Source organism: Theropithecus gelada, chromosome 3 (genome assembly GCF_003255815.1).
Source record: "Theropithecus gelada isolate Dixy chromosome 3, Tgel_1.0, whole genome shotgun sequence".
In the NCBI taxonomy this organism is placed as follows: Eukaryota; Metazoa; Chordata; class Mammalia; order Primates; family Cercopithecidae; genus Theropithecus; species Theropithecus gelada.
The window spans coordinates 111,912,496-111,925,937 of record NC_037670.1 but is presented as its reverse complement, the minus strand read 5'-3'; the positions used below and the strand labels follow the sequence as shown (position 1 = coordinate 111,925,937).

The 13,442-nt window shown below is 33.5% G+C and overlaps 1 protein-coding gene across 2 annotated transcripts in view; it reads left to right on the top strand.

Annotated features, from left to right (window-relative positions):
• The window catches only part of AKAP9 (A-kinase anchoring protein 9), a 170,994-nt gene that overhangs the window by 118,498 nt on the left and 39,054 nt on the right, over window positions 1-13,442 (top strand). Inside the window, exons 23-28 of one of the 2 annotated variants that reach the window (XM_025378114.1) lie at window positions 2,550-2,712; window positions 3,547-3,759; window positions 6,466-6,698; window positions 7,974-8,093; window positions 11,550-11,702; window positions 12,369-12,473. In XM_025378114.1, the coding sequence (XP_025233899.1) occupies window positions 2,550-2,712; window positions 3,547-3,759; window positions 6,466-6,698; window positions 7,974-8,093; window positions 11,550-11,702; window positions 12,369-12,473 (987 nt within the window). Of the gene's footprint in view, window positions 1-2,549; window positions 2,713-3,546; window positions 3,760-6,465; window positions 6,699-7,973; window positions 8,094-11,549; window positions 11,727-12,368; window positions 12,474-13,442 lie in introns of both variants that reach the window. The other variant, XM_025378113.1, reaches the window with a different exon arrangement.

The window sequence follows — 13,442 nt, the reverse complement described above, 5'->3', positions numbered from 1 at the left end:
ATCCTGAATAAGAATGGAATAATTATTATATTTGAGAGACTGGGTATTGTGATACTTATAAAACAGCTAAGTGAATTGTCATTGAGCAATTAGGAAATATTTACAGTCATGATATATTGGATGTTCCAGACAAGGAAAATAAGGAAGCTTGGGTTCTAATTTTAATATTCTTAACAACCTAAGGAACTTACTTTTTGTTTTTAATATGCCTCCTAATCTTGTGGAACAAGACCCCTTTCTGCTTTTTATATGAAATATATTTTATAAACATTGTTAAGGATAAGTGTTTAGCATAAAGAGGCTTGAATATTTAGTATTTCAGGTTCACTACAAGTTATTCAGTATAACTAAAAGTTATTCAGCACTTTTTATGACTTTCATAGCTTTATCCTGTACTAGTTAATATTTAACAAGCCAAATGGTTTTCAGAATAGTTTTGTTACCTCTTTTGCAACTTTTATATTAAAGTGACAGAATATTAACTGATACTTTACATGTACTTTTAATGTAATTAAAAGTTTCTTAAATATTTTGGAAATATTGAATATTAAATTTTATATACTTCATATTGTTATAGATATTAGAAATAAACATACTCTGAATGGAAGAAGATTCTTTATTAAGTATTTGGATGAACATTTGAAGGGTGTCTGTTATCTCCCAATAAAGTATCAATCTCATCTGCTGTAATAAATGAAATTTTTTTGCTAGATTTACTATATTTGATTGTTCCAACTTTTTTGTTTTATTTTATAAAACTGAAGTTTTTTCTTGTGGTTTTATGATAAATATTTAAATGGATTATAAGCCTGGTTAAATCTTGTCAAGAAGTAGAACATGGAAACAAAGACTTATTTAATTTACTTACCTAAAGCAAGCATTTATTTTGTTGTAAATCCTTTGTTGTATCCCTATAGTAAATTTGAAAAAGGAAAAAAAATGCATATCCTTTTTAGTCATGTGTATTTACTAGATAGTCATTATGTAATGAACAGAAAAAAATGACATACATGTATATAAAAGCAATTGATATGTTTTTAAAATATGGATTGTGACTGTAAATTCAGGAAGTAGTTGTATATAAATTAGTTCATACTTTATTATGTGTCTTTATAATAAAAATTAATGATATTAGTTATCCACACTTAAAGGAAAAACTCTTGCCAACTAAAAGTAAAAATACTCCTTTTGAGATAACATATTATGGGTATTTTAGGAAATAATTTATAATTTAGAATGTAGGATTAATTTTCTATTATGAGTCTTAAATGTGTATTCATATTAATTTTAAACACGTTATAAGTGATATTTGAAATATCCTATTAAAACAAGAATAATCGTATACTGGATATTTTGGAAATTGATTTAGAGTGGCCATCAAAAACTATAGTTACTCTAAAATCCATTTGCTATGACAAATGCTGCTCGGATGTGAAAAGCAGAAGTCTTTAACAATAAAGTATTATTTAATATTATCATGATTTTGTAATACATTTTCGATATGTGTCTATAAATTAGAAACCACTACATTTGATCATATTTTAAGCTTAAAATGTAGTAATATCTTTTTAATGCACAAAGTACTTTATATATAAATTTACAAATTCTTATGACTTTACTGTGAGCCTGTTATTAATATATGTGATGGTTTTTTGTTAAAATTTTTGGACTAAATACTAGAAACATTTGAGTTCAATTTTTTCCCATGTAATTGTTTCAGTAATAACAGATAAGCAGGTACTAATATTCAAAAGCTCAGAAAACTAAGGCAGAGACAGTAGTTTTCTGCAATTTCACAGAGCTCATTTAGTAGCAGTGATCAAGAGAGCTTTGGCCTTAAGCCTCCTATCATCTTAAAAAATTGTTTAAGAATATAGTCAGTATGTGCTATTGGTAGTATTTTAAGGAATCTGTGTTTATGGTTAATGTCTGTGTATTGTAAGGTTTTGAAAATAAGCTGAATATTCATAGGAGCTTTAGATGTTTCACAAATGGACAGAAATACAAAGCTTTTAGTTAAGTACATGGATTATAAATATAATTTCATTTTGTTGTGCCACTATGGTTTTGTTAATTGATGCCACTGTATTAATCATGTATTATTAGTCCCCCACAGTATACAACAGATACTGTAGGAGTCACAATCCATAAATACTAAATGTAAAAAAGTTTATCATAGACCATATAGCTACATAAAATTCTTTGGCAAATACAGTAAATGCCTGTGCTTTGTTAATTTTATATCTTCTTTTATATGATAAACTACACAGCCATTGATTTAAAGTGGCTTATATCCAAAAGAAGCATATTCTTTTGTTCAGTAAAGCTAGAATATGTCACTTTACAGAAAGTTGTGCACAGCCAATATACATGTCTCCTCTGATTTATCCTGCCTGCTAATCTTAGCATGCACTGGTAATATCTATATGACTACAATTCAGTAGTATCTCTTTATTTTAAAATCCCCCTTTTTTCCAGCTTTAATGGGGAACGAAACTAGTATTTCCACACTTTATTTTCTTTTATGTATTGTTTCCCTCTTTGTTTAGCTTGAACATGCGAAAGTTACACAGACAGAGTTGATGCGTGAGTCATTTAGACAGAAACAAGAAGCAACAGAGTCCCTTAAGTGCCAAGAGGACCTTCGAGAGCGCCTTCATGAGGAGTCCAGGGCCAGAGAACAGCTAGCTGTGGAGCTCAGTAAGGCTGAGGGTGAGCAATTTGCCGTTGACAACTAAGGGTACAGAAATTTCAGTCTTAAAATAGAGACTTTTGATGCACAGCCAGGTTTGGAAGCCGTCAATCCAATTTAGAGTGACCATTAAAAAGTACTTGTGGTTTATCTTCAAAGTTCCTCCAAGCAATTTTTAAAACTATATATATATATATTTAATTATAAAAAGAATTTATAGAGTTACAGAAAATATTAATAATTTCAGAAAATACCAAAAAGGATGGTGGTGACTTGTTACCATAATCACACCATCTTAAGACAACCTTTGTAATTTAAAGATGAGGAAACTGAAGCTTAAAGATGTTATTAAATTGTTAAAGGGCACCATTACCATTAAATGGTGATTCCAGGCTTTGAATCTCTAAAGCCCTATGCTCTTTTTAATTCTTCTCTGCTGTTACGGGTGTTGGCCTTCTAAAATTACTTAAAATACCAACTTTCTAATTTTCAAAATGTGATTCATTTCACAAGCATCTAATTTGTATTAAGCTTTTCAGAAACTTATTGTTTATATCTGTTTAATAAAGTGAGTTACACCTACGTGATGTGATACTTTAGTATAGCAAAGTATTAGAAAATTCAGAGAAATTTCATGTTTATGCACAATGGTAAACAACAAGATGTCTGCATTGACCATACCCTATTAAAGGTTGATAGTTGTTGTGATGAGCAGCAAATTCATTCAAGACTTTTAATAGGTTGGAATGATGGAAAGTTTTGCTAACAGTACACCTTTTGTTGTTTATATTAAAACCTAGTGGTTGAATCTGAAATGAATAATAGTTCTATTTTCTGTTAATTTTATTTTATAGGTGTCATTGATGGCTATGCAGATGAAAAAACTCTTTTTGAAAGGCAAATTCAGGAAAAAACTGATATAATAGATCGTCTTGAGCAGGAGTTGTTATGTGCAAGTAACAGATTGCAAGAATTGGAGGCAGAGCAACAGCAGATCCAAGAAGAAAGAGAATTACTGTCCAGACAAAAGGAAGCTATGAAAGCAGAGGCAGGCCCAGTTGAACAACGTATGTATTTTCTGAATTTGTATGAAACATTCCACTGATTTTATTTATATTCTTCAAAGGCTTAAAGTGGCTTTTTTCCTCTTTCAGTGCCATTATTCATATATTTTATAGAGATTTGAGAAATTATAAGAAATCTACCTTATAGATAAATGTCTCATTAGCCAATCATGTGGAATTAGGTTTGTTTTTTTTTTTTCTTTGTCTTTTTCTTTTTCCTTAGGCAGATGTTAACAGGAAAAGATAGTTCTTCATTTATCCTCAGACTTCTGCTTCAAGAGAAAGCTGCAAATAATGAGGCAGGATATTTTTTAAATTGTATAAGGTTTAGTTCTAATAGCAGAGAAGCAGCAAAAATGTATACTTGGATTAAATATCTAAAAGCACTGATCTGGCACTAGTAATGAGCAGGTGGAGGGGATTTTTGACTTGCAAGCAGAGTAGATTTAAAAAGGTCAGTGGCTGGTAGGCTGACATCTAGTTTAATCTAAGTAGGAATTCAAATAATACTTAAATGTATAAGTAACCTTTCATTTTTCATTAAATAAGAAATTAAGTAATATCTTGAAGTGAAAGTTTGTTTAGCAGTAAATGTCAGTCTTTGTAACGATGGAACTTTAAATCCTGTTTACCATGTCCTCTTTTATGTTACACATGCAGTTGGATTTTTAAATGTTTTAATTTTTCACTTATTTCATTTTATCAGTTTAGAAATACAGCATACATTTTTGTAATATAGTTAAGTTTCTTCCGGCTGCTCAAATTAATTAAACAGGTTTAGTTTGGAATTTTTAATGTGGAAAGTATATGTCATGCAAAATATTCAAGAAATACTGGAACTTCTCAAAATATTACCAGTGATTATCAGTGCCTTCAACTCTTGCTTTTGATACGTGTGTGTGCATGTGCATTATCCCATTTTAGGAAGTGGGAGACATATAAATTATACTTTTGTTGTGTCTTTTTTTGTTGTTTTTCTCTATTCTCCTAGGACTAGTAGATGCTGCAGTCGATGCAGCAGCGGGAGCAGGTGTGTGTATACAATTGCATGGCCAGTGTTTGGGTGGTAGACTTGAAACTCCAAAATGTGGGTGACCTCTGGATTTTCAACCAACTAACATCTCTAGTTTTGCAGTGTTGCTGTTGTTTCATACTTAAAGTTTTTAACAACAACAAAAAAACTTTTCTTATGCTAAAAGTACAAATTTTCATTGAAATTAACATCTGAGATTCATACTGACCATCATCTTATGATGTCTGTTTTTGCATAGAGCTTAAAACCATTTTGATTTTTTTTGTTTGTTTGTTTGTTTTTGAGATGGAGTCTTGCTCAGTCGCCCAGGCTAGAGTGCAGTGGTGTGATCTCAGCTCACTTCCACCTCAGCCTCCTGAGTAACTGAGACTATAGGCGGGAGCCACTACAGCTGGCTAATTTTTTGTACTTTTAGTAGAGATGGGGTTTCACCATGTTGGCCAGGCTGGTCTCGATCTCCTGGCCTCAGGTGATCCACCCACCTCGGCCTCCCAAAGTGCTGGGATTACAGGCGTGAGCCACTGTACCCAGCCAGTTTGATTTTTTTAAGAAAACATTTAATAAATATATTAAACTCTTTCAATCTATGAGTTTTTAAAATGTTCCTTCTAAATCAGGAAGTATGTAAGATGATGGTAGCAAAAGATCAATAAAATTTAATAAGAGACTTTTTGGTTGATTTATTTTTGTATTAACATCTAATATTAGTATTGTTTTAAAAGGAAAGCTGTTTTCTAGAGATTCCTAGTCCTGAGTACAATGTTGGCATACCAGTTAATTTAAAGACCCTAGGGATATGTTCTTTCCATTTTCTTCATTAGAAGATTGTTTTATTTTTACTATATACACTGTTATATTAATAATAATAGCTAACACATAGTGCTTACCATACCTCAGACACTCTTCTTTACATATATTCACTCATTTAATGCCAAAATAACTCTTAAGAAATCAGTAATAATATTCTCAGTTTACATGTAAGGAAACTAAAGGACGTCATCATAATTGTCACATGGGAGGTAAGTTGCTGAGCTAGGTTGAGCCTACAGTCTGTTCTTAAGCACTACACCATACTGCCTCTCATAAATGTCAGTTTTCCCTTGACCCACATACATGTGACCATGCAAAAGCAACTCAGGAATATGGATCTAATAAGGAGTAAGACTAACAGGAAATTTCAATTATAGCTGTATTTGTATTTCTGTAACTCTTAGACTTGCCTTGGTTAAAGATTTACAGTGTTTGATATTCATGTTTTTTGTGTATGCAAATAAAATTGACTTTATGGGTTTGGAATGAATTGCTTTTTGCCTGAGGTGAAGAAAGCGGTGAGTTTTTTTCTGTGCTTGAATTTAATTGGACTTTGTTCTTTGCCCAATAGTAAAAATAGATTTTTTTTGGTCATTTGCTATGTTGTTTTCACAAAAAATATTATTTTTAGTGACAGGACATATTTTTGTTAATTCTGCGTAATTTTATTAATAGCTTGTTTATATAGAAGTATTTTAATATAATTTTGATATTTTCATAAGAGAATATTTACTTTCATGTGTATTTAAAATTATTCTCAGCCTTTTATTTCATGAAGGTAAAATTTGGACATAGTTATCAGGGATTTCATTATCATAACATCATTAATTATGATTTAATTCAGTATACTTTGTATTAATGTACAGAATTACTACAGGAGACAGAAAAATTAATGAAGGAAAAACTAGAAGTACAATGTCAAGCTGAAAAAGTACGTGATGACCTTCAAAAACAAGTGAAAGCTCTAGAAATAGATGTGGAAGAACAAGTCAGTAGGTTTATAGAGCTGGAACAAGAAAAAAATGCTGAACTAATGGATTTAAGACAGCAAAACCAAGCATTGGAAAAGCAGTTAGAAAAAATGAGAAAATTTTTAGATGTAAGTATTCTCAAGTTGAATATTGATTTTTCTCAGTAGAATGTTCTTTGCTAGTATACTAGGCTATGAATTTTAAATCATGAAAAGACTGTTGAATTAGTTTTTCAATGTTTTATTAGGTGTCGATTCTGCTAATTGATCAAAAAGTACTATTCCAATCATTAATTTTTATTATACAGCACTCAGAATTAAAATCAGTACATTTTATTATGTATTGAATTATACATAATAAAAATTATGAATAATCCCCACTAGTTTACGTTTCCAAATTCAGATCAGAAGCTTATTCTAGTTTTTTATTTAACCACAGGGTAAGACAGGCAAAGAGATAATGGGCCACCACTGTTTCACCTCTAAAAGATACACACAGGTAACAGTGTGGCCTTGGAAATGGGCCTGGAACAGTGGTCATGCTGCCATTACTCTCTTCCAAAAAGATGTTAAATCTCTAATTTCACATTTTTTTTTCCTTTGAGATTTCACTTAAACCTGATATTCTCTTCATAGATCAGAGAATGAGATTCTTACTCATTTGATAACTTTAGGCATAAAACCTAGATTAGGATTCAAGAAACTGATTTTCCAAACAATTTGTTTTATTTATTTTGTTTAATGGCTAAACTAACAGTGGAATTCCTCCTTTGTTCCAAAACAGGAAATTCATTTTAAGGTGAATATTTTTTCATCCTGTATTTAATATTACTTGAATAAAAAAAGAAATGTACTTCAAATAATATTTAGATACTAATACTTGAAGTTTTGTTGAGGAGCCCAAATAGGTTATATGGCATATAAAAAATAAAATGTTGGCTGGGTGCGGTGGCTCACATCTGTAATCCCAGCACTTTGGGAGGCCGAGGCAGGCGGATCATGAGGTCAGGAGATTGAGACCATCCTGTCTAACACGGTGAAACCCCGTCTCTACTAAAAAATACAAAAAAAAATTAGCCGGGCGTGATGGCAGGTGCCATCAGGAGGCTGAGGCAGGAGAATGGCGTGAACCCGGGAGGCGGAGCTTTCAGTGAGCCAAGTTTGCACCACTGCACTCCAGCCTGGGTGGCAGAGCGAGACTCCATCTCAAAAAATAAATTAATTAATTAAAATTAAAATTAAATGTTATCTTTTAAAATTTTTGTGGTTTGGGATATTCCATGGTCATCAGTCCTTTGTCTTCAAACAAAACTAACATGTATCTAAAGGGGAAGTAAGAAATAATAGCTTCACTAAATACTGTTTCTTCAGCTACTGTCATTATTATTATTATTAAACTTTTAGGAGCAAGCCATTGATAGAGAACATGAGAGAGACGTATTCCAACAGGAAATACAGAAACTAGAACAGCAACTTAAGGTTGTTCCTCGATTCCAGCCTATCAGTGAACATCAAACTAGAGAGGTAAGAACTTTACTGACATTGCCCACTTTATAGTAATTTGTATCAAGTGTAAAATAAGATGCATATCATTAAAAACTTAAAAGTGGATTCTTTCTGTTGTATGTAAATCTTCAAAATCAGAAAACTTAATATTACTTAAGCAAGAGAAGGTAATTAACCCTAAAAATTGTTGGTGTTGAAATTTGGAATAATTTCCATCTGCTTATGTCTTTCCCAATTAAATAAACTCTGTTTTACAATTTCTTTATTCCCATTCCTAACAAAAGTGACCAAAAGAGTTATCTCTGTTCACTCTTTACTTTCCCATTTCCTATTCTGTTATTAGTCCACTCCAGTGAAGTATCCAACCCTTGTTTCTCAGTAGGGTTATACTTTCTACTCCATTTAAATTGTTCTTGTGAAGGTGACCCAGAGCCTGACGGCTATAGCTAATATCCAACTCTGTCTCCATCCTACTCAACCATTCGGAGGCATTTATTGCAGCCTTCTGCCATAAATACTTCCTTCTCTTGGTTTCTGTGACACACCTACTCTGCTGGTCTCTCTCCTCTAGTCTTTGTTTCTCCTTTTCCTACCCAACATAAATGATGGAGTGCCCCAAAACTTACACTTGGGCCTCTTCTTATTTCCTATTTGTAGCCTCTTCCCAGGCAGTCGTATATAAATGACTCCACGTCTGTATTTTCATCTGTGACATCTCTGTTAAGCTCCAGAATTGGATATCCAGTGCCTACTCTGTCTCTGCTTAGATGTCTCAAAATTAGCATGTCCAAAAGAGAGTCTTGATTCCTGATTAGCCACAACCAGAGAAAGACAAGCATAAAACATTTTCCTTCTTCATCTCAGTAAATTCTGTTCCTTCTAACCTGCCCCATTGCTGAGAACTAGAATCAGCCTTGATTCCCCTCTTTTTCTCAACCCCTACTTCCAACACATTGATGGGTCAGATTGCACTACATCTTTCTGTTCTTTGCACTTTTGTTCATCCTCCTAAATCCCAGTTGTCATTTGTTTGCCTGGATCCCTGTGGTAGCCTCTTAACCAGTCTCCTGCTTCTCCTTTTTCACCCCAACTACCTATTTTCCTCATAGAAACATAGTCAAAACTCCACATTTACCAAATGAATGCTACATAAATGAGAGAGGATTCATTGTATGAATACCTAAAGATGGCTTATCATGGTGATAAAGACATTGTGTTTAGCGTAAGGCAATCCCAGTTTGTATCATGGCTCTGCCATTTACTAGGTAATGACAATAACTACGTCAGTTAACCTCTGAAATCTCTGTTAATTCATTTCTAAAATAGAGATCATAATAGCACCCACATCATAGGAGTGTTGAGCTGGCACATAGTGAACACTTTAGTATTATATCTGAAAACAATTTTTATTTTGAATGTAATTTCTGAACAGTTTAGTGGATTTCATTTCTCTTAAAAGAAAACCAAAGAAGTACAGAGTGCCTATAAACTCCTTGTAATAAAATGTTATCTACTAGAGTAGTACAAAAGTTATCAGTCTCCACAGTTTCTAGTTATTGCCCCATTTCTGACAAACATATTTTCGGCTTTTAAAAAATAGTCATTTAGAGACCGGGCGCGGTGGCTCAAGCCTGTAATCCCAACACTTTGGAAGGACGAGGCGGGCGGATCACAAGGTCAGGAAATCGAGACCATCCTGGCTAACACGGTGAAACCCCGTCTCTAATAAAAAAATACAAAAAATTAGCCGAGTGTGGTGGCAGGCGCCTGTAGTCCCAGCTACTCGGGAGGCTGAGGCAGGAGAATGGCGTGAACCCGGGAGGCGGAGCTTGCAGTGAGCCGAGATCGAGCCACTGCACTCCAGCCTGGGCAACAGAGTGAGACTGCGTCTCAAAAAAAAAAAAAAGTAGTCATTTATTGTAGTTCAAAGAATATTTAACCTGTCATTTCCTATTATGTCGTTTTCTTTTACTTGAAAGGTTGGCCTGCTTCACTCATGAAACTTTTAAGAAACTAACAAAGATGTGCATGTTTGATTTTTTTTTTTCTAACTGTTGCACCATTTTATTGTACCTACATTGTTGCCTTTTTTTTTTTTTACCTTACTCCAAATCTTAATCAACTTATTAAAGTTTCTCCTCAGCAACTTTTTTTTTTCCTTTTTTTTCTTTTTCTCTTTAAAACCAACTGCACGTATCAGTGGCTTTATTGCTATCATCCTTGAACCTGAAATTATAGTTAAGCTTACATTCTTTTAGTGTTCTGAGAAATAACTGTCGTTTTTTAGATAATTTCCTCAGAATATTTCACTGAAAAGAAAAGGTAGAATTTTACTTTCTTACCATCACATGTTGCTTTTTTTAAAGTATGCTTTCCTTCCTCACTTTCCTTACAGTACTACTAATCCTTCCTGTATTCTTCTGTCACAGAACCATTCACTTGAAGGGATCTCCATATTATTCTTAGGGAATAGGTCTTGGCACACATCATTATTTTGGTTAAAGGAGAAACGAAGACTAGAAACACTTAGGGAGACCCTCAAGGTGCGCAGATCCCTCTCACTCCCCTTCATCCTTGTCTCTTTCCTGGGCTGATGGAATGTATAGATTGAAAAAGCTTTCCCAATGACTGTTTTCAAAATATAGTCCATAAAAGATTTATTTAGGTCATTTTATCTCATACAAGAGTAAATCAGTACTCTGCAAATTTGTCATCTTTATTAGGATTTAGTGTGGTTGTGCCATTAGATAATTCAGCCTTATGAAAAATGCGTTTTTCCCCTCTTCCTAGGTGGAGAAAGTCTTAGTCGTAAGAGAAAGAACTTTTTTTAAAGGATTACTTGAAAGCAATATTATTTGTGATCTACTAGCGTTGCTTAATTTTTTCAACCTGTAAAATGTCACCTTTGTTGAAGCCAACAGTTGCTATCTTTATACAAAGTGAAATTAGCATAACATTTAAAAATGCTTTTTGGAAAAAAAATTTTTGAAATGAAGATATGTTTTATATGCATTGAGTATTCTTTAAAATGCTTGAGAGAAGTGTTTCAGATTTCAGATATTTTGAATTTTGTAATGTTTGCATTATTCTTACCTATCCAGCAGCCTAATTTGAAATGTGAAATGCTCCAATGAGCATTTCCTTTGAGCATGATATCAGTGCTCAAAATGTTTCAGATTTTGACCTAGGCTTGTTGGTGTGCATCTGTAGTCCCAGCTACTCAGGAGGCTGATGCAAGATTGCTTGAGCCCAGGAGTTTGAGGCTGTAGTGCATGATGATCGTGCCTGTAAATAGCCACTGCATTCCAGCCTGGGCAACATAATAAGACTCCATTTGTTAAACAGACAAACAAAAAAGTTTCAGATTTTGTAGCATTTTGGATTGTAGATACCCAAAATGAGAGGTAACTCAACGTATACTAACTAGCTTGCTGAAATTTTTTTTAATTAAATTTTTTGCCTCTTATATTTCAGGTTGAACAGTTAACAAATCATCTGAAGGAAAAAACAGACAAATGCAGTGAGCTTTTGCTCTCTAAAGAGCAGCTTCAAAGGGATATACAGGAAAGGAATGAAGAAATAGAGAAACTGGAGTTCAGAGTAAGAGAACTGGAGCAGGCGCTACTTGTGAGTGCAGATACTTTTCAAAAGGTGTGGCATTTTATTTGGGCTAACTTTATTAAGTGTTTTAATGAAGAATGCTCTTAAATTAATTTGTCAACTTCTTATAGGTATTATTACATAATATGTTTATGTCTCTGTTGACATCATAACCATTTCTGTTTGTTCTTATTTCCAAATGTTGCTTGCATGTCAGTCCTGAGAAGGGAAGAGTTTTTTGTTGTTGTTGTTGTTTTGTTTTTTTGAGACCTAGTTTCGCTCTTGTTGCCCAGTGTGGAGTGCAATGGTGCAACCTCAGCTCACCATTACCTCCGCCTCCTCAGTTCAAGCGATTGTTCTGCCTCAGCCTCCCAAGTTGCTGGGATTACAGGCATGAGCCACCACACCCAGCTGATTTTGTATTTTTAGTAGAGATGGGGTTTCTCCATTTTGGTCAGGCTGGCCTCAAACTCCCAACCTCAGGTGATCCACCTGCCTCAGCTTCCCAAGTGCCAGGATTACAGGCTTGAGCCACTGTGCCTGACCAACTTTTTAATTATTCGCTAATTAGAAGTACACTTTCTACTTCTAATTGGAGAAACAGGATTGCTGCTTCTCAAAAAAAAAAAAAAAAAAACTAGATAATCAGGATTTAGTTTATGAAATTTTGAGAAAATTTTTACATATTTAAAGGTAGAGGACCGAAAACAGTTTGGAGCTGTAGAAGCTAAACCAGAATTGTCCCTAGAAGTACAACTGCAGGCTGAGCGAGATGCCATAGACAGAAAGGAAAAAGAGGTAAGGAGTTTATTTTTAAATGACACAGTGTGGTTTGAATTATTTTAAATCAGTTACCTTGAAAATATTATTTGAACTGAATGGAGTTTATGATCTAAAACCACAGTCGAGGCTGTTTGTCAGCTCAGTGCCAAAACTGACCTTGAACAAGGCAATAAACATGTGAGTAAGCTGATGGGAAAGAAGAGTGCTCCAGATGGAATAGCCAGTGTAAAGGCCTCGAAGCAGGACGAAGTTCGGAGGAACAGGAAGAAGGCCAACTTAGCAGGCATGTAGAGGGTGGAGAGACATAGTAGTGTTAGGACAAAAGGCAATATCTGTTTTCTCATAACCATAGAATAGATACTGAATTATTGCTGCTTTGCTGTGTGGTTTTTTTTATTATTATTATATTGCCCCGGGAGATTATAGTGCTATTTTACAATATACAGAATATGTTCTTAAAACAAAAGAGTAATAGTAAATTTCTTTAATAGTAAAACAATTATATAAAGTTCTCCTTTCTCTGCCCCTTCTTCCAAAAAACTAAAACTTTACTTTCAGAACAGTGGTAACTTCAGCTTCCTAATGTATAACTTACTTAAGCCTTTGTCTACAAATAGTTTTTTAAAAACATATCCTACTCTACATTGTCTAGCTATATCTTATCATTTAAAATGTTTAAAATTTTTTAAATTACATTTTTGTCTCTAATATTCTCAGGACACTTACTATATTTTAACAAATAGTTATGAACTTAAGCTGCTTTGAAAAATATAAGAATGATTTCGATATCAGCTAAAACTGTAGCTCAGAAAACTTGTAGATTAGAGGAGAAAAAAGGCATCTATGTAAGTGACTATAGTTGAAATCATTTCCATAAGAAGGATTATTTTCTCACTATCACATAATACTGAGTAATGTTTATCTGAGAGGCTCTTATTTATTTTGATTTTTGATTTTTTTGTGGGAGGTGGGGAGCACTTTTGT